General features: G+C 34.9%; 2 protein-coding genes across 6 annotated transcripts in view; one reads left to right on the plus strand and one right to left on the minus strand.

The window, feature by feature from the left end:
* Positions 1-23789, plus strand: part of FAM227B (family with sequence similarity 227 member B) — a 213309-nt gene that overhangs the window by 82643 nt on the left and 106877 nt on the right. The window lies entirely within an intron of this gene.
* The window catches only part of FGF7 (fibroblast growth factor 7), a 51930-nt gene continuing 32642 nt past the window's right edge, over positions 4502-23789 (minus strand). For all 4 annotated transcript variants that reach the window (XM_045900121.3, XM_045900120.3, XM_045900122.3 and 1 more), the window contains exons 3-4: positions 6920-7023; positions 4502-5641 (exon numbers count right to left, since the gene is read on the minus strand). In XM_045900121.3, coding sequence (XP_045756077.1) covers positions 5447-5641; positions 6920-7023 — 299 coding nt within the window. In that variant the 3' untranslated portion in view covers positions 4502-5446. The remainder of the gene's footprint in view (positions 5642-6919; positions 7024-23789) is intronic.

A 23789-nucleotide genomic window follows, 5' to 3' on the forward strand; every position in this document is an offset into this window, starting at 1 on the left:
GAATTGCATGATCTGAAATACAACTTAACAGAATCACTGTGGCTGCTCTGTTTGAGAAAGGACTATGGTGTATGTGGGGGCACCCTTTGCACACTTTATACCCCATAATTGTCTGAATGCAAAAACAATTGTAGCTCTCTTTCTAGTGTTTGCATTTCCTTTTACCCTCAACTATGAATAGCAAAAATATAGAGGCATCTAGGAAAACCAGGGATCCAAGAAGCACTGTAGACTTTGAAATCATTTTGGAAAATATGGAATTAAGATGGGAAACAACATAAGGCTTTTCAGAGTGTTTAAGGAAGAAACAAAGATAAAGAACCAGGTATAGTTCCTAAAGGGATTTCCTTTCCCACTCCCACCCCCAACCCCCATTTAGCTAATTGGTTCTCAAATGCATAGGTACCTTAGAATATCTCGGGGAGCTTTAAAAATATCATTGCCTGTGCCCCTTCCCAGATATACTGATGCAATTGGTCTGGGACCTAGGCCTCATTTTCTAAAAAAAAAATTAATTAATTAATTAAAAAAAAAAATCCCAGGTGATTCCAGTATGCATCTGGTATTAAAATTGATGGTTTTTCAAGTCTTTTTAGGTCTTCTTATCCTCACATGGTCTTGTGCAACTTGTAGTTGATTGCCTCTACCATCTAGAATAAAATTCTCTATGGCTCAAGGAAATTTCAACTGGTATATCTGATCTTATTCTCTTGAGGTAGAGAAGTGGAGGGGAGGATTATCTTCAGGTGGGGTCTGAAAGCTGGGTCATTTCCTTCATATAGGCAGAGTGATACTGTTAGTTTTCCAGCTCTATTAGGAGTTCTAAGGAGGCATAACTCAAGCTAATTGGCAGTCTAGACTGTGGTTCCAATCTTTTCTCAATTACCCTTGTGAGTGTGGGCTATACAGTATCCCTCAGGGAAGTATCAAGAATGTTGCCACAGAGAATATACCTATTTTTCTCTGCTGAATGGCTCACGGAGGAAAGCCATGAATTACTCTTATTAGGCCCTAAAGAATCCTGTCTTGTGGCAGTGACCTTAAAAACATCCCACTTATTATTTAGGCAGCCTTTAAGATGGCATCCGATGATCCCTGCTTTTTGGTATTTATGCCTTTGTGTAATTTCCTTACCTTGTATAGGCAGAAGTAATGGGATATCACTCTCAAGATTACATTCTAAAAATACTGTGGCTTCCATTTTGGGCATTCTCTCTGGTTCCTTGCTCTGTAGGAAATAAACTGCCATGTTTTATTTTATTTTTTTAAATTTTATTATGTTATGTTAGTCACCATACATTACATCATTAGTTGTTTTTTTTTTTTTTATTTGACAGAGAGAGACACAGCGAGAGAGGGAACACAAGCAGGCGGGGTGAGAGAGGGAGAAGCAGGCTTCCTGTGGAGGAGGGAGCCTGATGTGGGGCTCAATCCCAGGGCCCTGGGATCATGACCTGAGCCGAAGGCAGATGCTTAACGACTGAGCCACCCAGGTGCCCCCACATCATTAGTTTTTGATGTAGTGTTCCATGATTTATTGTTTGCATATAACACCCAGTGCTCCATGCAGTACATGCCCTCCTTAATACCCATCACCGGGCTAACCCATCCCCCCACCCCCCTCCTCTCTAAAACCCTCAGTTTGTTTCTCAGAGTCCATAGTTCTCATGGTTTGTCTCCCCCTCCAATTTCCCCCCCTTCACTTTTCCCTTCCTACTGCACTAGATGCAAACAATGAATCATGGACCACTACATCAAAAACTAATGATGTATTGTATGGTGACTAATGTAACATAATAAAATAATTTTTAAAAAGCTATAAGACCAATAAACTAAAATCAGATGTATTTCTATACAGCAGTGATGAACAAACAAAAAAATGAAGTTTAAAAAAAAACGTTATTTACAATAGCATCAAAAAGAATAAAATACTTAGGAATAAATTTAACAAAAGAAGTACAACACTCATACTCTGAAACTACAAAACGTTGTTAAAAGAAATTAAAGAATATCTCAATCAATGGAAAGATGTACCATGCTCATGGATTGGAAGACTTAATGTTAAGGTGGAAAGTGAATTTTCTTAACAAACCATTCAAAGTTAGAGGATGAATGGGAGCACGTGTGGGCCTGAAAGAACATTAATCTCATTGAAAGCAACAGCTTTTTTGAATAAATGTAGAAGTGGAACAAAGAGTAGCCTGACAACAATGCTGAAACAGTTATAAGTTTTAATGAACTTTCTCATAATAAGATACACATGAAGAACCCAAATCATAGAGACCAATTAAGAGATATTCTCTAAAAACTGTTTTAGAGTGACCATAGAAATGGTCACAGCTAATAATCATCTGGTACCCACAAGTCAGTTGCAGTGGCCCGCGTCTGTTCTGCTAGATCAGTGACATATTCTAATTGACCAGTTACCACTCATACCGGTCATTAAATATTTTTAATATCATTCCTACTCATAGTGAACTTTAGATAAAGGTTTGGTTTTCTTTAGCCATGTGTCATCTGTGTGTAAAGTTGGATAATGAAAGGTACGGATCTCTTGTGTCATATTCATGCCCAAGTATATGGCAGTAGGGTAGTGGTGTGAATGAAGCTGCATGATAAACCTTGTACATCTTTCTGATGCATCACTTTTGCTTATTGGTGTGAATTTTATATTTGAGCAAACACAAATGTATTATGGAATAAAATACAAAACTCACATGAGTTTTAAGAGAAAAAAGATTTTCAAGAAATTTTGTGTGCCACCTTTGCATTATTCCTTAAACTCTCATTCTCTACTTCTCTACCATTATTGTTATTTCAGTAGACAATTTTGAGAGACACTGATTTAGTGCATTTGTGGTTACAGAATCGCTTTTACTACAGTTGGTCTTGTAGTCCATCTGTATGTTCTTTGTAGCTCTAGAGAACCAGAGGAGCAAACTCTAAGAGATAGAAACTAAGAATTTATCTCCAGCATCTCTTCTCTTTTATCATTAAGTTGATTAATAGCCAACTCAAAGGCTGATAATTTATACTATGGCTTTTTTTTTTACATAAAAATGTCTTAGTTCACTAATTGCATTGAAAATATTTTTTTATTTCTCCTTTTGTTAACAGTTCATATTCTTTCATTTAATTTTTTCCTTCCTTGTTGGAAACCTATGCATTTAACCAATTTCCCCTTTCAAAGAACATTTTAGAAAAGGTTACTCTGTTTATATGGACATTTTGCTTACTGCTCCCCAATTCGTAAATAAAGAGATACATGTAAGAGTGGAATAGGAAACAGGATCAGAAATCGCATTATTTCTTTCCTTCTCTTGAGTCAAATCATCACAGTATGGACTAATTATTGTGTATGAAGTGAATTAAAAATGAAGTAAGATTAGTCTCAGTCTGAATTTTCTTTAATATTCAAACATTGAATGAATTCATATAAAAATTGATTATGGATAAACACTCTGCTAAATACTAAGGAAACAAATACAAGAACCATAGTTTCTCCTCTGCCCTTGATATTTTCACAAGACTCCAGCCATAGAAGCCTGATCTAGGAACCTAGCCTAGCAAGGCCCATGAATCAGAGAACAGTTCAGAATCTCATTCATAGCATATCCCAGAGTGTATCTGAGGAAGGGCAATTCTTTCTAGCTTCCTGCCACTTGGACATATAAGTGAGCCACAAGAAGATCAAATGAATCTGTTGTTCCTGTGATTTAGCCTTTTTATGTAACTTTTGCCTATAAATATATTAGTGGATAATATTTATATAAAACAAATATTTTGAAATTAAAACCACAATAATTAGCATTCCAGTAGTTTAATTTAGATAAATGTTGGACTCCGATTGATGAGCACATAAAGTGCTACCAAATCTGCCAATCGAAGAAGTATGAAGTGGAATTTATCTTTCTGATAAGCCTATTGTCTATTGTCTCACATCAAGCCTTCATGACATTCAGGTCCTCAAATCCCTAACTATATACTCTATTGGGGGCCTTTGTGCTCTTGCCATCTAACAGGAAAAAAACTTTCCATGTGGCAATATTTTGAATGACAGAAATTTCTAGACATTAGAAAAATTACTAACTCTAAATATGCATATTTTAAAAGTATGGCACTTTTCTACTCATGAACTCAAGTATATTCTAACTTTAAAATCCTTTAAGTTCTTGTATCTGTAGTGATTTTACTTATATGATCCAATTTAACTGACAACAATATGTGGCAAAACATGTTTTACATTTTGTATTGTTCCCTGTGCGACATCTATTGTAAGAATTGCTGCAGGCTGTCATTTTTGTCTGCCATCCAGAATTTGCTGGCCCAAGTGCTGTGTACTAGACTTGGTATTGGTCATGAAGGGGAGGGGGAACTTGCCATTGAGCCAGACGGTTTTGTTATTGCTTTAGAATTAAAAGCATATGAAACAGATACAGCTTATTAAGGTTGTTTTTTTATAAATAACATAAACTTAAATAACAAAACAATAAAGTTCAAATACAACTTAAAATAGAGTTTAATGCTGTAACCACAGAAAAAAAGCATGATTATTTGCGGGAAGAACATTATTAAAAGTCATATTCCCAAATATGAATTATACAAAAGATAGATTATGTTACTTGGAAAAAACTTAAAGATTTCTCAATTTTACTTTTAGGGATTATAAGATGTTATTTTGTGGCAAGTGAGATGAAGTACAGTACAGTATTATCATCATCATTGCTATTTTATATACAAGATTTTTGAAAACATCCTTTTAGCAATACCCTTTCAGTATGAGCAGCATTAGGAATTTTCTTCTTGTTAATAGGTATAAGCATTTTCTAATATTATGCTTTTGTAAAACTACCATTTTGATTCCATTCAATAGTAGAATTTTTGAGAATATTCTTTCCTTTCTGATTAGAATTTAAGTGGATTTTAATTTTTCACTAAAAAGCCTTTCAAATACTGCTCATCTTCCATAGTTAGTATTGGCTTGATTATCTGACAAATCATTCCAGCAGCCTTTAGGTCTGACATATCTTATATAACATCATCTGCATTATTATTATTATAGCAGCCATTTTATAAGCAGATAGGAATATTTAAATAATCATTATCAGATAATCAAATCTAACATACTCTTAAGGGTAAATTAATTTAAGAAAAAACATTACTATTACTAACATCATGATTGTACAACCAGTTTTACAATTTTTTACAACTTTTAGTTACTAAATCTGATTTTTGTGCATATTTTTCAAATCTTTCTTTAATGCAGTCTCTTAAAATAAACATACATGCGCAAGTCCAGCTTGATCAGTTTTTCAGTAGTTTTCCAGCCTTTCTTGGTTACTTAAAAAAAAAAAAAAAGAAAAGAAAAGAAAAGAGAAAAAGAAAGAAAACAGTCCACTTAAAGAAATCTCCCTGCTGGAACTGGTTTCTTATATACCATATATGATTATGTTATTGCCATAGGAAGAAAGTGGGCTGTTTTTTGTTCTTTCTTTGTTTTTTTCCCCCTTACAGGCACCCCCTTTTGATTTAAAGCAACAAACATTTCTCCTCCGCTGTGTGTCCATTTAGCTGATGCATATGTGTTGTAATGGTTTTCCAGAATTAATTCTTTGAAGTTGCAATCTTCATTGCATTCTTTCTGTTAAAATAACAAACAATATTATCCAAATGATTTTTAGAGGGACTCAAAGAGTAAGCAGTAATATTCAGTAAAATTAAAACATATATGACCTTTTCTTTTTTTGAGTGGGCCTAATGCAGTTTGTTAGATATAAGTTAGCATATTTGCAAAAAAAAAATAGCCATCTTAAAATTTTTTAAAAAGATAAAATGATACATATTTAGTTATGCAAAATATTTTCAAATGTCTAACTTTTTGGCCATCGGTTGCTACTATCCATCGGTTGCTACTATTCTTTAGTATTAGGAGCTATTTCACTCTAAGTAGCAGCTCTCATATTACCATGCCCAAGTCACTCATTCCCTAACTGCTGAGATTTGGTATGATTAGCAGAGCATCTACCTCCCTCAGTGGAAGGACGTATTTCACAACTTTTCTTCATTTACTACTACACTGCCTGCAATTGTGATAGAAAATTAAGTTTATTTGTTCATCCATCCAACTATTCATTCATTCAGTTAAACCTATATTATTATGTAATTAGCCTGTGCCAGGTATCGTGCTGGGCTGTGGGAAAGTCGATTATATTTTTTTATGGTGGGATGAACTGTTACATATTTCACATTGTAATAACGTGGGAACAACATGAATGTTCACAGTTCAAAGCCCATGATTGTGAGATTGATGTTGGTAAACAAACAGCTGAATTTGTTTCCCAAGAATTTTCAGGTCAGCAATGTACAGACTGGGTGAAATTTAACAAAAAGAGCTTTAATACTCTCAGAGGGAAATTTTAGATTTTAAGTATCTAAAATGAATATGGAATTTCAGAGCTGCAAGGTTGTTTAATCCACCTCATTTTGCAAGTGACAATACCCAAGCCCAGAGAGCTTAAGCAATTTGTCCAAGGTCCTGCAGAAAACGTTTTTCTCAATGCTTGAATATAAAGTGTTTTAATGAAATCATTAAATTATATAATTGGAAAGAAATTAGTTTTATCTTTACTTTTCAGAAAGGCAAGATGTTTTGGGGTGCCTGGGTGGCTTGGTTAAGTGTCAGACTCTTGGTTTAGGCTCAGGGTCATGGTCATGATCTCAGGGTTGTGGGATCAGGCCCGCTTTGGGCTCTGTGCTGGGTGAGGAGCCTATGCTTGGAATTCTCTCTCTCTCTCTCCCTCTGCCTCTCCCCTACCTCCTCCCTCTCTCTCTCTCTTTTTCTCTTTCTGTCCCCCTCCAAAAAAAAAAAAAAAAAAGGCAAGATGTTTTGACAAAAATAAGTTCAAAAAATTATCAATACCTTTGCATAGAGTTTTCCTTCCTTATTCATTGCAAGATAGTATTCACTTTCGACCCCTTTGATTGCCACAATTCCAACTGCCACTGTCCTGATTTCCATGATATCTGCAGGAAATCACAGAAAGATAAGTCAGTTATTCACTTAGCTTTGCAGATTATCCAAGAATGACCATTTGTTCTTATTTTTTTTCAATTGGAAGTTATTAAAAACTTATTAATGTGATTATTTATTCAGCCTGAGACCACCTACCCATAACACACATACAAACACCAGAGTAGACCTTATTAAATATGGGAAGTGCAAACTATTGATTTTTTTTAATAGAAAAGATATCTGGATTCAAAGAAATAGGTATTTGAATTTAGCTTTTTCTTCCCTAGAATTACATTTCTAATTTACTATAATCATCATCATCATGATAGCAGCTAATGTTTATTGATCTCATACCACATTCTAAGAATTATTCCAAGGCTCCTATGTATTAACTCATCTACTTATCACGAAGGCTATGAAGCAAGTACCCTAATTATTCCCATTTTACAGATCAAGAAGCCCATACACAGAGAAGTTTATTTTGCCCAAACTCTCTCAGCTGGTAAATGGCAGAAGTGAAATTTGAACCCAGACAGTCTGGCTCTTAATCATTATATAATACTATGAAAGTATGTAATAAGGTAATATCTTTACTTTTCTCTTAAACTTTATCTTAAAAATTATTGCTAACAGAAAATCTCTCAAATTTACTGAAATTGAATAAAATTCATTTAAAGCAATTTTAAAGATGGTAACAGAACCTACTGCCTTAAAAAAGATTAAATATTTTAAACAGATAGTGAGTTTTCTGATACATGAAAAGACAATTTAAAACCAAATTATGGGGGCAACTGGGTGGCTCAGTTGGTTAAGCATCCGACTCTTGGTTTCTGCTCAGGTCATGATCTCATGAGTCATGGGATGGAAACCCTAGTTGGGCTCCACACTCATTGTGGAGTCTGCTTGAGATTGTCTGTCTCTACCCCTGCCCCAACTCAAGAGTCTAGAAAATCCAAGCTATCATTAATATAGCAAAAGGAATAAATTGGGTAGAAGAGGAAGAAAACATACCTGCAGAGTGCTGAGCATAGTTAAGTGACAATAAACAATTTTCTTTAGAAATGAATAGTTAATGCTGTTCAAACACAGTCAAACACAGGTTTGAGACAGCTTCCTAGGAGCTGGATATTCATGACATGTATATCAAGACACAAAGAAGGACAGATTCATCAAGCTGAATGAATCCTGGCCCATGTGGGAATGAATGGCTGCACCAGAAGAGATGGCAGATCTCTAGCAACAGTGAAGTTCTGAATAGGAAAATGAAAGACATGAGAGCACAGGTGTTGTTTTCATTTCTTCTTCTACTTTAATCTCATGACTTTAGAAGTGGGGGGGAAAAAAAGCTATTAAAGTAAACACCTGGCTATTAACAATAGTACTGAAAACAGGACTTGCCTTTTCTGATTGATGCTTTAGAATAACTGAAAAAATGGGCTCCTAGACTTTTGTGTGCATTTTATAAAGAATGCATCTGACAGGAAAATGAAATTGAGTCCTCAGTTTAGTTAAGACTGGGTTTGGTTTAAACAAAATCATTTGTTTCTGCATCCAATAAACATTGGGAGAAGTGACAACTTTGTTCCACAAAAGCATTTGGGAGTTTCCGGGCTCTATTCAGCTCACTGTTCCACCATCACTTTGTTCTCATAAGACAAGGTAGAACACAGATTCCAGCTAGAGGATGGAATAAAGGAAGAAAATGTGGGTCAAAGGGATTCTGCTGGCTGCCTCTCATGGGAGATTTCTGGGGGAAGATTCCTGAGAATGTACAATAGTTGCAGAAAATTTATAGCTAATAGTAAATTCAATGAGTTACTCTAGGCCAAATAATTTCAAAAGAAAATATATATAAAATTTTTAAATAATTGTTAAATATTGATTCTAATGAAGGATATGGATGTATTTCAATGTTTGATCTGTATATGGTAGTTTTAGGAAGTAATATATATTACATGATGGTATATATATATAGCACAATATGTATTATACAATGTATACACACACACCATTTTATATATATATATATATATATATATATATGATTTCCCATTCAACAATAAAGGCTTGACAGAAAATCATAAGAATCATTTAACATTTTTTAAAAAATCATTATTTGCTTATACCAATTCTTAGTTTTAATGTGCCCAAGAGAGTATATTTGGTCAAGGACATAATTAAATGTTCTAATTGGCCTAATAACCATTAAACCATTGTCTCCTTTCATTTTAAAACTTTAAAATAATTTTTAGTTATCATGCTAACTCACCTATATTAATATATATCCTCTCAAACTTTAAAATATAAAGCCCAAAATGTTCAGGAAAAAGAAATATCCAAGGAACTGGGATGGGGGATTTCTGTGAGATGAAACAATTAAAATTTTTCATCATCAACTCATGAAAAGACATGGGGGGACCTAAAATGCATATTACTAAGTGAAAGAGGCCACTCTGAAGAGGCTACACACTATGATTCCAACTATATGACATTCTGGAAAAAGCAAAACTATGGAGATAGTAAAAAGATTAGTGGTTGCCAGGGGTTGGATGTAAGAGGAAGGGCTAACCAGGCAAAGAACAGAGGGGTTTTAGGGCAGTAAAAAATACTCTGTATGAAAACATAATGGATACATGTCCAAACCCATAGAATTTGCAACATCAAGAGTAAACCTTAATGTAAACTATGGGTGATAATGATGTGTCAGTGCAAGTTTATTAATTGTAGCAAATGTACCACTCTGGTAAGGGATGTTGATAATGGGTGTGGCTATGCATATGTGGGGGTAGGAGTATATAAAAAAACTCTGTACTGTCCCCTCATTTTTGCTATGAACCTAAAGCTGCTCTAAAAATAAATTCTTAATAAAAAATTTTTAAACAGTAAAGTTAAAATGCCTTAAAATCATAAATGCTATTGGTAATAGGAACAAAGAATTAGCATTAATTATTTTTAAAGATTTTATTTATTTATTTGAGAGAGATCACAAGTGAGGGGAGGAGCAGAGGGAGAGGGACAAGCAGACTCCCTGCTGAGCATGGAGCCCAAAGCAGGGCTCTATCCCAGGATCCTGAGATCATGATCTGAACGGAAGTCAAATAACTGACTGAGCCACCCAGGTGCCCCAGCATGAATTTTTAAAGTACATTAGGGGAACGCCTAAAATTCTGAAAGTAGATGCTGGAGAATTTTTTTAAAAAGCAATAGCAATTTATACCAAGATTCCTCACTTGTTGCAAGTGTGATACAGATTTAAATAATAAATAGGCAAAAATATTTAGATAAATTTATGAATGATTAAACTACAGGAAAAAAATAGGCAAGTCATTTTGTGTATATTCCCTAGTTTGTAAGGGTGACATCCTAAGTAATTAATTGATTCTATTGTTGACAACATTATTGACAAAAATATTAAGGCTAAATGGCCAATTTACTTAACATATTGTTTCATTCTCATGTTCTATTATGTGAGCTGACCTTTCTTTTATTTTTTTTAACTCTATCATTCTGCTACCACAATCATTATGTTAACTTAATGTACCCATGTAATAGGTCTTACATCTTAGGGAGCAAATTTACTGTCACTTAATACACAGAAGCTTCTCTTAAACATAAATTCAGATCTACAAAAAATACAAACTCTTATATTTGTCTTATATAAGGCAATAGATATATTGTAGACCAAAAAAAATCATGTACAGTAAGTTTGGTAGCTAACTTAATATCTGCAAGCTATATATTTCATATTCTATTATCTGAGCAACTCCCTGGCTTTTAGTATGAAGGGCAGGATTTCATAAGCTTACACAGTTCATTCTTCTACAGATCTTTCTGGATATATAAAAACATCACTTCCCACTCTGTACTTGAACAAAAGTCATTCTTGTGTTTTCTGGAGTAAGAGAGGGCACAGCACATAGGACAAAACAGATTAGAAAGTCAGGGTTGATAGGATACCAATTCTGCCAACATTACTTAATGCATTCCCAAGCAATCTACTTTTAAATCTGTTAATTTCCTTGTGAAAGATATTTTTAAGGTACATCAAACAATTAAACATATTACTCATTCAGGAACCTTGCCATTTTCAAGTCTATCTTCATCCCAGTTAGAGGCAGAACCTTTAAAGATTGAGCATCTTTTCATGTGCTTATTTGCCATCCGTATATCTACTTTGGTAAGGTATCTGTTATGTATATTTTGCCCACTGTTTAATTGGGTTGTTAAAAATTGAAATATTTTTTTAATATTCTTTTTTTTAAGATTTTATTTATTTATTTGAGAGAGAGAGCACAAGAGCAGGGTGAGGGGCAGAGGGAGAAGCAGACTCCCTGCTGAGCAAGGAGCCTGATGTGGGGCTCAATCCCAGGACCCTGAGATCATGACCTGAGCTAAAGGTAGATGCTTAACTGACTGAGCCACCCAGGTGCCCTGATTTTTTATATTCTTAACCCCAATATGTGGAGGAATAAAATTAACATGTTCTTCACTTGGGGCACCTGGGCAGCTCAGTCAGTTGAGCAGCCAACTCCTGATTTCAGCTCAGGTCATGATCTCAGGTTCTGAGATGGAGCCCTGGGTTGTGCTCTGTGCTTAGTGGGGGAGTCTGCTTGAGGATCCTCTCCCTCTCCTTCTGCTCCCTCCCCCCACCCACACACGCTCTTGCTCTCTCCCTCTCTCTCTAAATAAATAAATAAATCTTAAAAAAAAATAAAACAAAAAAACCCTCCAATGTTCTTCACTTACTTAGTGTCAGAATGCAACAAAAATCTGGTGGGCAATGGACAAGCAGGGGCTAGGAGAAAAGGGTTTGGAGGTGGGACAAGTATGAACATACTGTCATAACTAGACCTGAATGGGAGGATGTCCACATATAATTAACAATACTTCCATCATTCAACAGTTATATTTTGTGGATAGTTGGTCCATAAAAGAAAAGCCAGCAAACATTACAGATTTTATTCACTAATTACAACTGAGTATGAGAGATACCCTAAACCTGCGCATCAGTATTCTACTTTTCATGTAATGGAAAATATAATATTGAACAAAAGCAAGAATAGCAGGAGTAAAAGGGACTTGAAGGAAAGGGAAACATTGACTTCATACAACGTTACATTTATAAGATCTTTGAAAACCAACTACTCCATAAGTCCTTAAATAAATACATTTACTCAATTTTAAAGGTATTGCAAATAAGTTGAATTTATGAATTTCTTCATAAATTCTTCATTGTGTTAGTACAAATTTAACCTCATTGGTTTCTGTTGCAAGGTAAATTATTTTCCTTACATCTTCCTTTAATGAACATGAAGAAGAGTTAGTTACCAGTTACAGTGCTCCAAGAGGACAGGGCTTGTCTCTAAATTGAGCCTAGCAAGGAATTGGCTCATAGTGGAGATTTGTTGAATGTTGCATGAATGTATCAGCATCACATCCTTCATGTGCTTGTAAGCAACTGTTAAAATTTCCCTTAGCCTCCTCTTCAGGCCTGTATTTTCCATTTAATTTTAAGAGTATTTCTGGAAGAAGTAGCAGCTTTGTGTATAGACAGATAGACAGTACTCAGTGAAATAAATGACATATTTACCTTTAACTGAGAAAGGATTCTTTAAAGCAAATATGTTTGAAAGCAGAATAATACATGTTTCACATTGACCATTGTAGATAAATTGCTTATGAGACAATGAATGCTCAGGTACTATTTTAAATTTGTTTCAGTCCTAAATTTCTTGTTAAGATAGTTTATGGGTCCTTTGTTTTCTTGTAAACAGCTTATATCATGAACTAAGTTTTATCAAAATGTCAAAGTTATGTAAGATATATTTACTTAATAAGATCACGTGGCTGCCAGTATCTTATTTTAAGTTGCCCACCTAGAATATTAGGAGGTAACCTTTAGCAGTATATGCATATAATTCAAAATTGACTTCCTCAAAAGTTATAGGGAAACAAACACCAGATTATCTTAGGTTAAAATAAATTTGTTCCATCACGTAAGCAGTAAGCAGAGTGATTGCTTAACATTGAAGACAAATCTCTTTTTTCAGGCTAGTGTTAGATTAGGACCGTTAGGTGGATATGTTGTGCACATGCTGACTTTGCTGCCTGGAGGCAATAATTCAGTGTTTGAATTGGGAAAGAAGTGAGTTCACTTGCCTCACATTTATTTATTATCTTTCACTTGGAGTAGGTGACACAAAGGACTTTGTGGAGATAGAGACCTCCAGCAGGTCCAGGTTCTCTTACTTTTCCCATGAACTCTAGAACCCACTATTGTAAGATAACACAATTAATATATTTGGTTGATAATGCTAATCTTATCTTTGGATCACTCTACCCTAAAAAAGCATGCCCTGTAACTGTTAAATAACAGATCTAAGACAGAACCTTGGACTACACTAAAAGAAATTAGAAGACTAATGAAATCAAAGCCAGCAAGAAAGAAACCCAAGTAGATAAATTATTACCGAAACCCAGGAAGTATAATTCCCATCAAACCAAAATGAAACTCAAAACAGTTACACATGATTGCACAATTGCTGGTATCAAATATAACTGAAATGTCCTGCATAAGAGAACTGATTCCACACCATCATTATCATGGGGGGGGGGTAAATCAGTTATAGTTCTTATCAATCCTATATCTATTCTGTAATGATGTAAAAAACCATTTAAGTGCTTTGTCAGGTTAAGTAAAAAGAATCATTCATTCATTTAGAGATTTATTTGAAAACAAAGCATTTAAAAATCTTTAGAAAGTACATTAGTGTGTGGTACAGTGATGGCAACGTTTTCTTTTGAAAGAATTTAAGTTGCAACAGCTTATTTCAGCATGGTTAGAGCCATGCCAGAATTAGAAACAAACTATTCAGTTGTGCAACAAATAGAATGATTCCAGTGGCATATTACTAAACTATGTCATGGGAACATCGTTGAACTGTATTGAACAGAATTATATTTCTATGCCAATTTCCTGACCTTTTCCTTATCATTTATGGCCTCTCTGTAACACAAGGGGGTCAGTTTTCTCCCTGAATCAGACAGGAAAAAATCCTCTTTGCCCTGTAATCCCTGTAGGTTCTAAATTGTTATTCAGAAAGAGTTTTTTATCTGATCAAGTAGAACATTTACATCTGCTAAATACAACACTTTACTATGTTCTAAAAATGTCTCCAAAATTATCACAACAGGTGCAGATGATATAATCCCAGAATATGTGAGAAAAAATATCTCTTCCTAGCACCAAGAAAATCTCTCCATTTTCTAGCTTTTCCCAAAGTCTAAAGTATCTTCAATAGGAAAGCAGAATATTCATTACATAAGATTAGAGATAAGGTTCAGAATACAAATATACCTGGGAGAGGTAACATATAGACATAAATGTATCCATACCGTGGTATAAGTGACTATATCTTCTCTGAAAGCAGAATTTGATTTTGCTGAAGGTAATGAGCACAAAGGTACCAAGAATGAAACTGAAAGGGGAAAATGGTCATAAAAGGAAGAAGATAAGAAGATATGGAAACTTTCATAACATTTTACTTACACCTAGCTCTAGAAGTCAAGACATTTAGGCTTCATCTTATCTACAAAGACACCAGTTTAGAAGATAAACCACACATCCACTTCATCCCTCTATTCTAACTATTAATATGTCCTGTGAATTTTTGCTGTGTGGTAGATATTTAATATAATCTTTCCTCTTTCCCTCTTTAACTTGTATTTAAATGTTTTGCCACCCAGACAATAAAATAATTCTAAACACTTTGGTTTCAGATCTTGCTGGTAATCAGCATTGAAAAATTAAAGCATGATTTAAAGCCATTTTGGCCATTGGTTTTCTTAAGAATTTTTAGGCACACATTCTTTGCTACCAGTCTAAACAATGCGTTCTAATGCAGAGTAATAACATTTTTCACAGAAACTAAAGTGAAAGGAAAAAGAGGAAGAAATAAAACATCTGAGTTTACAGAGGAAGATATTTAAAATGTTAAAAAGAAGATCTGGACATCCCAAACTCTTACTAGAACCTGCCAGTTGCCCTTTCTATATTACCAAATATGTATCTAGCACTTCTGTTCCCATTGCCATCCCATTAGGCCAGGTCTTATTATTTGTACCTCAACTATTATTTCAGTTTCTTGCCTAGACTCTTGCCTCCAGGGAACACGTTATAAAAGTTACTGTTCTGCTCCAAAACTTTCAATGGTACACTCTATTAAGAGGCAAAACAAATTAAAACCTCTTGTGCTTGGAATTCAGAACCCTCCAAAATCTGATCCAGTCTACTTTTGCAGTTTTCTCCCATTGTTCCTCTACAATTTGCATTACCCGCAGGCCCCAAAAGCCACTGATTTACTTGTCTTTCTCCCCCAAATTGCCAGGCACTTTTCCTGCTTCCGCCCACCAGTCCCCGTAATTACATAGAATCTCTATTTCAGTATTTCCCAAACATTTCTTCATGTAAACTGGCTGAATGGACTCATGTGATGAATTCTTTTAAAAATTTCAAGTGCTCATTTCTACTTGGCAGAAAGTCTGATCCAGTAGGTCTGAGGTAAGCCTTGGGGGTGAGTATCTTAACAACTTCCATTTACTTGAGTGACACTTGTCTTTCGAAGCCAAACTGAAATTCAAGTTTCTCCATAATGTTTTGCAGAGTTTTCCCATCTGTCATCATCTCTTTAAGGACAACACACTGCTAAACTATGAGTTAGCATTCACCTCTATTCTTCCATTGTTACTGAAAAGTTTAGCCCTTTTTTTCCCATCTAAATTATAAGCCATTTGAGGATACTGTCTTACACGTCTGCAAATCCCTAGTACTTGGTATAGGGTTTTGTATCTGGAAGGCTTTCATTAAATGCTGAAGTAGATAGAAGGACACATAAACCCATAGTAACTAGTGTGTCATAAATCAGTAAATGAAAGTTAGTAATCATTCCAGGATTAAAGAATTAATGGGTTTCCTAATCATACTAAACATCAGAAGAACTAAAAAGATTAACCAGAAGTATTTGTTAAATTTCCTTCTAATTTTCATTACATTTTTGGAGTTTATCTAATTAGATAAGAAAGCACTTAGGGTGCCTGGTTGGCTCAGTTGGTGGAGCATGCGACTCTTGATCTTGGGGTTGTGAGTTTGAGCCCCATGTTGGTTGTAGAGATTACTTAAAAAAATAAAGTCTTTTTTAAAAAGCACAAAATTCCATGGTTAATTCAAACAACAGTTCATCTCAGATTACATTTCATGATGCCAACTCAGAACAAGACAAACTCCAAACATCTCTACTTCTCTAACCAGTTGTAGGTTTTTCTTTTTAGTTTTGGCCAAACCTTGCTCCAACCTATTTATATTTTTAGCATGCAATACTTCTATGCCTTACAACTTTTTCATGTTTTCTGTTTGCTGTGTTATATAGCACATCTATTTATCTGCCTTGCTTGTAGCACATTAAGACTTTAAGTGCATGCTAGTCCTAATATTTCATGAGATGACTAACAAGTCTCTGTTCTTTTTATCCATATTATTATGATTTCATAAACATTGAATATGGTTCATCTTAAATAAACATTTATTATTCTAGATCATATCCCCAATTTTTTTAGTCTATGTCATGTATGTCTTATTCATTCATTCTAATTCCAGGATGTTTCCATTGTACTGGGTAGTCTTTATTAATGCTAAGGAAAGAGGACGACATCTGTATTCCAGATGTAGACATATCATGTTGTTTACACAGAACTATTATAATATGTTGTTTTCTGTCTTACTTTCTTCCTGATGATGCCCATTGCTTTGTATTTTGGCTACAATTGCACATTAAGATAGTATCTTTAGGGGAACATCCAAAGTGATTTCTTAGTGCCTTTTTTGTGAGGAAGTTATTATTCAGAGCCCTTTATCTTATAAATATAGTTTAAATTTTATTATAAAATATATTACACTCAAACTCATCCGCCAGTTTTCCGCTTACCTATATACATATGTTCTGTCTACCAGCATTTTAGCATTGTTAGCTTATTTCACTAATTTAAAGATGTTAGCATAATCTGCAAACTTGGAATTTTCACTGTATATTCTCACTGTTAGGAAATGGTGACTAAGTTGACTCATTTTATTGATCCCTGAGGAATATTACTGTTACATGTTTTCACTCAAAATATTCAAATTAATTCCTTATTTTGAATTTGTTCCTTTTTCTTCAACCAGTGATTCTCGGAATAAGCTGGGCTGGAGGTGGGGACAGGCATTGTTGGGCAAAGAACATCTTTCAGGGAAAAAGATTTCAGAATCACTGGAACTTTTTAAAACTATACATGGAACTTCTGATAATTCCTACCTATCCTTGGAAAGTCATGACCTGCCCAACCCATTCCTCATTGGACTTATCACTGTAATTAGTCAATGATACTAATAGAAGTGTTCTTTATAAAAGAGGTATTTGGGGTGGAAAAAGTTCACAAGCTATTCAAAGCCAGGTTTTAATAAGTATCTCACTTCCCCAATGAAAAGGATCAGCTTTGTCCTGGGATCATAATATAGTGACTTTTTTTTTTTAAAGTTTCTTGTTTCTTGAACCACATCAAACAATTTTGAAGATGAAAAATGATGTCTGCATGCTTATTTCCTAAAAGAGTATTAGTAAATAGGTTAAATTTTCCTCTCACAGAAACTCTTGCCTTTCCACAACATCTATTCTATAAACATTGTGAACATTTTGTAGCAACATACTAGTGAGACAGGGAAAATTAGGCAGAAGAAACTGTATGAGAAAGGCACAGAAATATAGGACACTTGTGGCATTTGGGGTTAGTTGGCTATGGTTGGGACATACACAAGAGGGACTGCCAAGAGAGAAAACAAGAAATATAGGCAGGGACTGGATCCTGAAGAACCTATGTGGCTAGTTGAGTTTGGATATTTATCCTGTAGAGGATGGGAAGCCACTGAAAGGTTTAGAAAGGTGCTTCTACCAGCAGTCTGGGGGATGGCTTGGCAAGAGACAAGAACAAAGAGATGATAAGACTGTCTAGGAAAGAGCTGATGAACACCTGCTCCAAGGCAAGGGTGATGGGGCTGTGGGTGATGAGATGAGTATATTGTTTCCTCAAATAGGTTTATAGACTATATTTGTATAGCTATATTTGCATAAATGGTTAATTTGAGTGATTTAAAACACAACCTCTTAAAAGACCTCAAAGTATTGCTGATCCTTAGAGCATCTGATAATGCCACATCTACCATAGCACAGTTCCAGTATGCCAAAATTGTATAAATGCCTAAGTTAGGACTAGGGAAGAAAATACTATTACTTATTTTGAATGTAAAATCAAGCTTATCATTTATTAATAATCTTCCAGATAGTCAACCCCTTTGTTCATTTCAGTTTTTACTAGTCTAAGCTCCTTTCATATTCTGATATTTTAGTTGTTCATCTTCCAAAGTATTAGTTTAAAGTGTTTTAACTTAATTGAAAGCAAAATAAATTAAACAAGAGAAGGAAATAAAAAGAGCAGTCATAGAATCTGTGAGCAAATTAAAAGCCCAGGTAAAAGTCACCATGCCTGCTCTTACCTTCCTTCCTTATGCTTTCCTCTACTGTGCCACTGAGAGTGGATCATGCACAAGGAATCAAGAGACACGAAGTTAAAACAGAAAGATGAGAAGGTTGTAAGCTATATTCACCCATGCTAGAAAAGAGGATTGTGGGGCAAGATTAAAAATATTTCTAGATAAAGGCTCTATCTCTAGCCAGTCTGAGGAAAGAAAGGATTGCAGAACAATCCGATATTAAGAAACCTCATCTGAGAACACCTAAATTTAGTAGACATATCTATTAGGGGTTTACTATTCATCCTGCAAAATACATTTTTTGGAAAGGATTTTCAACAAGATATTTTAAATAATGGGATCCTTTTTTTGTGGATTTACATGTGATTAAGGAACGAGAAGAGTAATAATCGATTTTCCAAAGCTGTATCTAGTACATGTGTGCAGGGGAAGGCTGGCCTCGCTGGATTAAACAGCATCCCTCCTTTGTGGTCTACGGGGATGCCAGCTATCAACCCTGGATTTTGACATAATAGAATTTCGTTTGGGAAGTCATCCTTTAAAAAAGGAAGAAAAAACAAGAACAAAACCAAACAAATTATGAAAAACAACAACAACAAACAACTGTCTTCTTTGATATTTGCTTCACATACAAAGACCACACAGCTTTGACCTATAGTATCTCTTCTCAGGGCAGAAAAGTCATATTGCCAAGACAGAGAAGCTCTACAGTTTTTACAAGTGCAAGAGGGATTTCAGAATTGTTTAATCATTAATATGCATGACTGCTATCAATAGTTCTATTTTTTTAGAATATAATGAATACAATGTGTGTGGGTTAAAATACTTATTTTATGACTTGGCTGTCGCCAGAACATTTTTGGAATTCACTAATACTCCCACCTCGAATATTTGGTAATGATTGCTTGGACTGCGAAGAAATGTCAAAATGTAAGTAGTGAAAACAAAGGAATCCTGGTATTATAGATTTAGAATTTGAGTTAATTTGAGTACATGTATTCCAGAGTTTGCAGTACAGTCAGAGATTATATTTAAACACCAAACACACACGGAAACAAGTAAAATGTATTTCATTCCACTAAAAAAACTTCACCTCCTATAAGCATGACTGTATGTGTGTCTCAGCATATTGTTATCTGTGTGTGGATCACTGGTTATGCATGATATAATTAAGTATACAGTATTTGTTTCTAGGGCATTGAGTTTTTCAGACTTTTTTTTCCTTCCTGGAAGCTTCATAAATAACTTGAGTAGGTACCAGAGAAAATATATCATTTTTCTTCCCCTCCTCAGAGCCCAGGGCCTGCCTCTTCCATGATACGTGATGTTCTGGTCTGACTTTCTGTGGACAGGTTGCCACAGCACTAAAAAGACGTGCAGTCTGTTCTTGGTAGAGACAAAGCAGGCAGGGGTGAGGTGTGGTGCCAAGGGAGGAGGGTGATAGCTGGGGAAATTTCATCTACGTGCAGTGGGTGTGCTGGTAAATATTTAACAACTGACTCTCTGGAAGAAAAGATTTGTAGTATTTGCCAATTTCCGTGGTGTAAATACTCCTACATGTCCAATTTCATACCCTTATCAAGCTACCAACATGGTTTAAGAGATAAATGTGAAGCTGGAAAAGATGCATACTGTTGGTTCTCAGGAGCCAAGACGAATCAGCTCCCTCACACCACCATCTATAAGCCTCAAGCACTGTGAGCCATAGCCTGGTCTTGGCCCCTGAAAATGTGTAAGATCATTTTTTAAAAGCATAAAATAATAATGTACAACGCTATACAAATATTAGTTATAATTATGCCCAAACTCTATGAATTTACTTAAGATCAAAATTTGTGAAATAATAGAAGAGATGTAAAAGAAAACAAGAGGACTTTAAAATATATTAATTAAGACAAAGATAAAGGAAACTATAGCCCCTTTATCAGGAAAAGATAAGCATTTACCATGATGCTGAAATGCAGGTTCATTTTTTAAATCACTTTTCACCCTTCATCTCGAAAAAAGAAAAGGAAAGAATATAGCACTCTAAGAAGGTTCAATACGTGGGTGAGGAGGTTCAGAAAATGCACTGAATAGATTCACTAATCATAGGTGTTATAATTCAAAGAGAACTCTCAACTTTTCGGCAGGCTAACGTGGTTGAGAGCACTGACACAGAGACATGTACAATGTGCCGGTCTCTCCTCTAAGGACGGCTTACACCTGCAAGCCACCTGTGGTGTAGGAGAAACAGATACACACACACACACACACACACACACACACACACACACACACTGTCTCTCCTGGACAAAGCCTGGGAGCGCTTTGACACTTCCCAGGAAACTCGTAGGATACTTTATAATGTTTGTATTCATATCACCAAATGAGAGGATATGGTTCAGTATTAATTATATAAGAGTAGCCTTTTAAAAATAAAGCAGAAAATAAGGATAATCACAGGAATTGTCTTATTGATCTGGATAGCAGTGAATATTTTTTACAATCAGTGGTAATTTTTCTTAAATAGCCCCATAAAAATTAGTTAAAATATGAATTAATAATTTAAACTAATTATCTAGCAACATCCAAGGTTAGTGAGTTAATCATTTAGCTTCCATTCATTATTCTTTATATCATAACATACACTGTAATTCAGTTTAAATGTTTTGAAAATATTTAACCAAAGTATTCTCTTTTATTTAGTATATTTTTAAAAAGAGCAACAACTTTCTAATTATTGACATATCAATTATATTTTTTAAAGGTTTTTAGAGAATACTTAAACTCTTTCAGTAAGAGAAGTAGTATCTCATTTTGTATAACCAATGGAGATCTACAAAGATTGAAATTTGCTTTTAGCCACAAAATAATGTGAGACTGGGTGGCTCAGTCGGTTAAGTGGCCTACTCTTGATTTTGGCTCAGGTCATGATCTCAGGGTACTGGGATCAAGCCCGGAGCCAGGGAGTCTGCTTGTGGATTCTCTCTCTTCTTCTCCCTCTGCCCCTCCCCCCACCTGTGCTCATGCTCTCTCTCAAATAAATAAATAAAAATAAATCTTAAAAAAATAATAATTTAAACTAATTAACAATTATAAATAATTAAGATAATTGATTACTTACAATACAAGAGATTGGGTAGCCTAGTCAGAAAATAGACAAAATACTTGTGCAGGAAAAAACCTTGGAATTTATCTGCAAGGATTATTTTTTTGTCTATAAATTGAATTTATAGAATAAATTTCTAAAAGACAAGATTTTAGGAACTTCAAAAGTACCCACAACTGTAACTAATCCATTGCTATTATGAAACATTATCATAAAGTTGATTTTGAGTTTTGTTGTCTGATGTATTACATTTTCACTTAGTATGAAAGTCAGAAAATATGGGAACATAAAGTTCACTCTGATTTCTATAAAGACAAGAGCCTGGCAATGGTAAAAAGCCATTTCTAGTCATTGCATTCTTAAAGAGTTTCTTCTAGTGAATTTTATCTTAAAATGCATGAAGTGTGTTGAATCTTAAATTGAGAAAGAGGGAACAAGAAAATCTTGGATGAAAAATAATCCAAATAAAATTGAAACCTCTACATGATAATTAATTAGAAACACAAGTTAACTAGGCTGGAAGTGCATGTTTATGAGTTTAAATGACCTTTAAAGATGACTCAAAGCCAAGTAATAGCTTATTTGTGGATTATGACTATTTAAATGTACTATTTTTTGGTTTTTTGGTCCTTTTTTCCTCAGGGAACCAATTGTTTATGTTAGTAACTATAAATACCTTGACTTATCCATCCTATCAAGCTGAAGCCGTATCTCAGCAGCTTTCACTAAGTTTTTAGAGAATTTTTACATATTTTATCTCATTTGACTTCCCCAACACACTTTTGCTATGAAGTGAATATTGTGATAGAAAAAAATCACTTCAGAAAGTATTACCTACCCAAGGAAAAATAACATCAGTAGTAGGTTTAATACATTTGATGCTATCATTAGCACACATTAATTGGATTATTTTAATTGTTAGGTGTATTTTTGCTTTTGTTTTGTTTTGTTATTTTACTATTGTAAACCCTTTCCAAAAATGCATCATTTGGGGATCTGGGTGGCTCAGTCAGTTAAGCGACTACCTTGGGCTCTGGTCATGATCCTGGAGTCCCGGGATTAAATCCCGCATCCGGCTCCCTGCTCGGCAGGGAGTCTGCTTCTCCCTCTCCCATTCTTCCTTCTTGTGCTCTCTCTCTCTCATTCTCTCTCTCAAATAAATAAAATCTTTTTTAAAAAAATGCATCATTTAATTGAGGACTGCAGAAACTCCTACGTTTCTTTAATATAATACATATTTTTTTTTTAAGATTTTATTTATTTGCGAGAGAGAGAATGAGAGACAGAGAGCATGAGAGGGAGGAGGGTCAGAGGGAGAAGCAGACTCCCTGCCGAGCAGGGAGTCCGATGTGGGACTCGATCCTGGGACTCCAGGATCATGACCTGAGCCGAAGGCAGTCGCTTAACCAACTGAGCCACCCAGGCGCCCTAATATAATACATTTATGAGCTCTCTCAGTTTTATTTTTTTAAAGGCTTTTTATTTTTTATTTATTTATTTGACATAGAGATAGCGAGAGCAGGAACACAAGCAGGGGGAGTGGGAGAGGGAGAAGCAGGCTTCCCACCAAGCAGGGAGCCCGATGCGGGGCTCGATCCTAGGACCCTGGGATCATGACCTGAGCCTAAGGCAGATGCTTAACGACTGAGCCACCCAGGCGCCCTCATTTTTAAATAATATAGTAAATAAAACTTCAACATTTGCCTTCTATTTTCTAAATGCTGAATCAATAATTCATTGGAAATCTACTGTCATTGGTACCTTGGGACCACTTCAAATACTCTGAAGATCACACTCAATTAATAAACCCATTTTCCAGGTCTGTACTCTGTGGTTTCTCTCCTCTTGAAAAATGGAAATGGGAAAAGTTTCTGTTGTTTAAGGAATTTGACAATGCATTCATTCTTTAAGAACCTATTGCTATAGATTTTTAAGAATTGACATAAGTAGTTATATTTTATCAAATTTCGAGTTTAGTTCTCTTGATTTTCCTGTTTTGGCTAATGGCATTACAGTTTTCCCAGTCCTTCAGCTTTTAAATTTAAATGCCTTTTAAAAAATTCTTATTTCTTGGGGCACCTGGGTGGCTCAGTCGTTAAGCGTGTGCC

This window comes from Mirounga angustirostris, unplaced genomic scaffold (genome assembly GCF_029215605.1).
Source record: "Mirounga angustirostris isolate CCGP_5_RB_7025 unplaced genomic scaffold, mMirAng1.0.hap1 SCAF_9, whole genome shotgun sequence".
Classification (NCBI taxonomy): Eukaryota; Metazoa; Chordata; class Mammalia; order Carnivora; family Phocidae; genus Mirounga; species Mirounga angustirostris.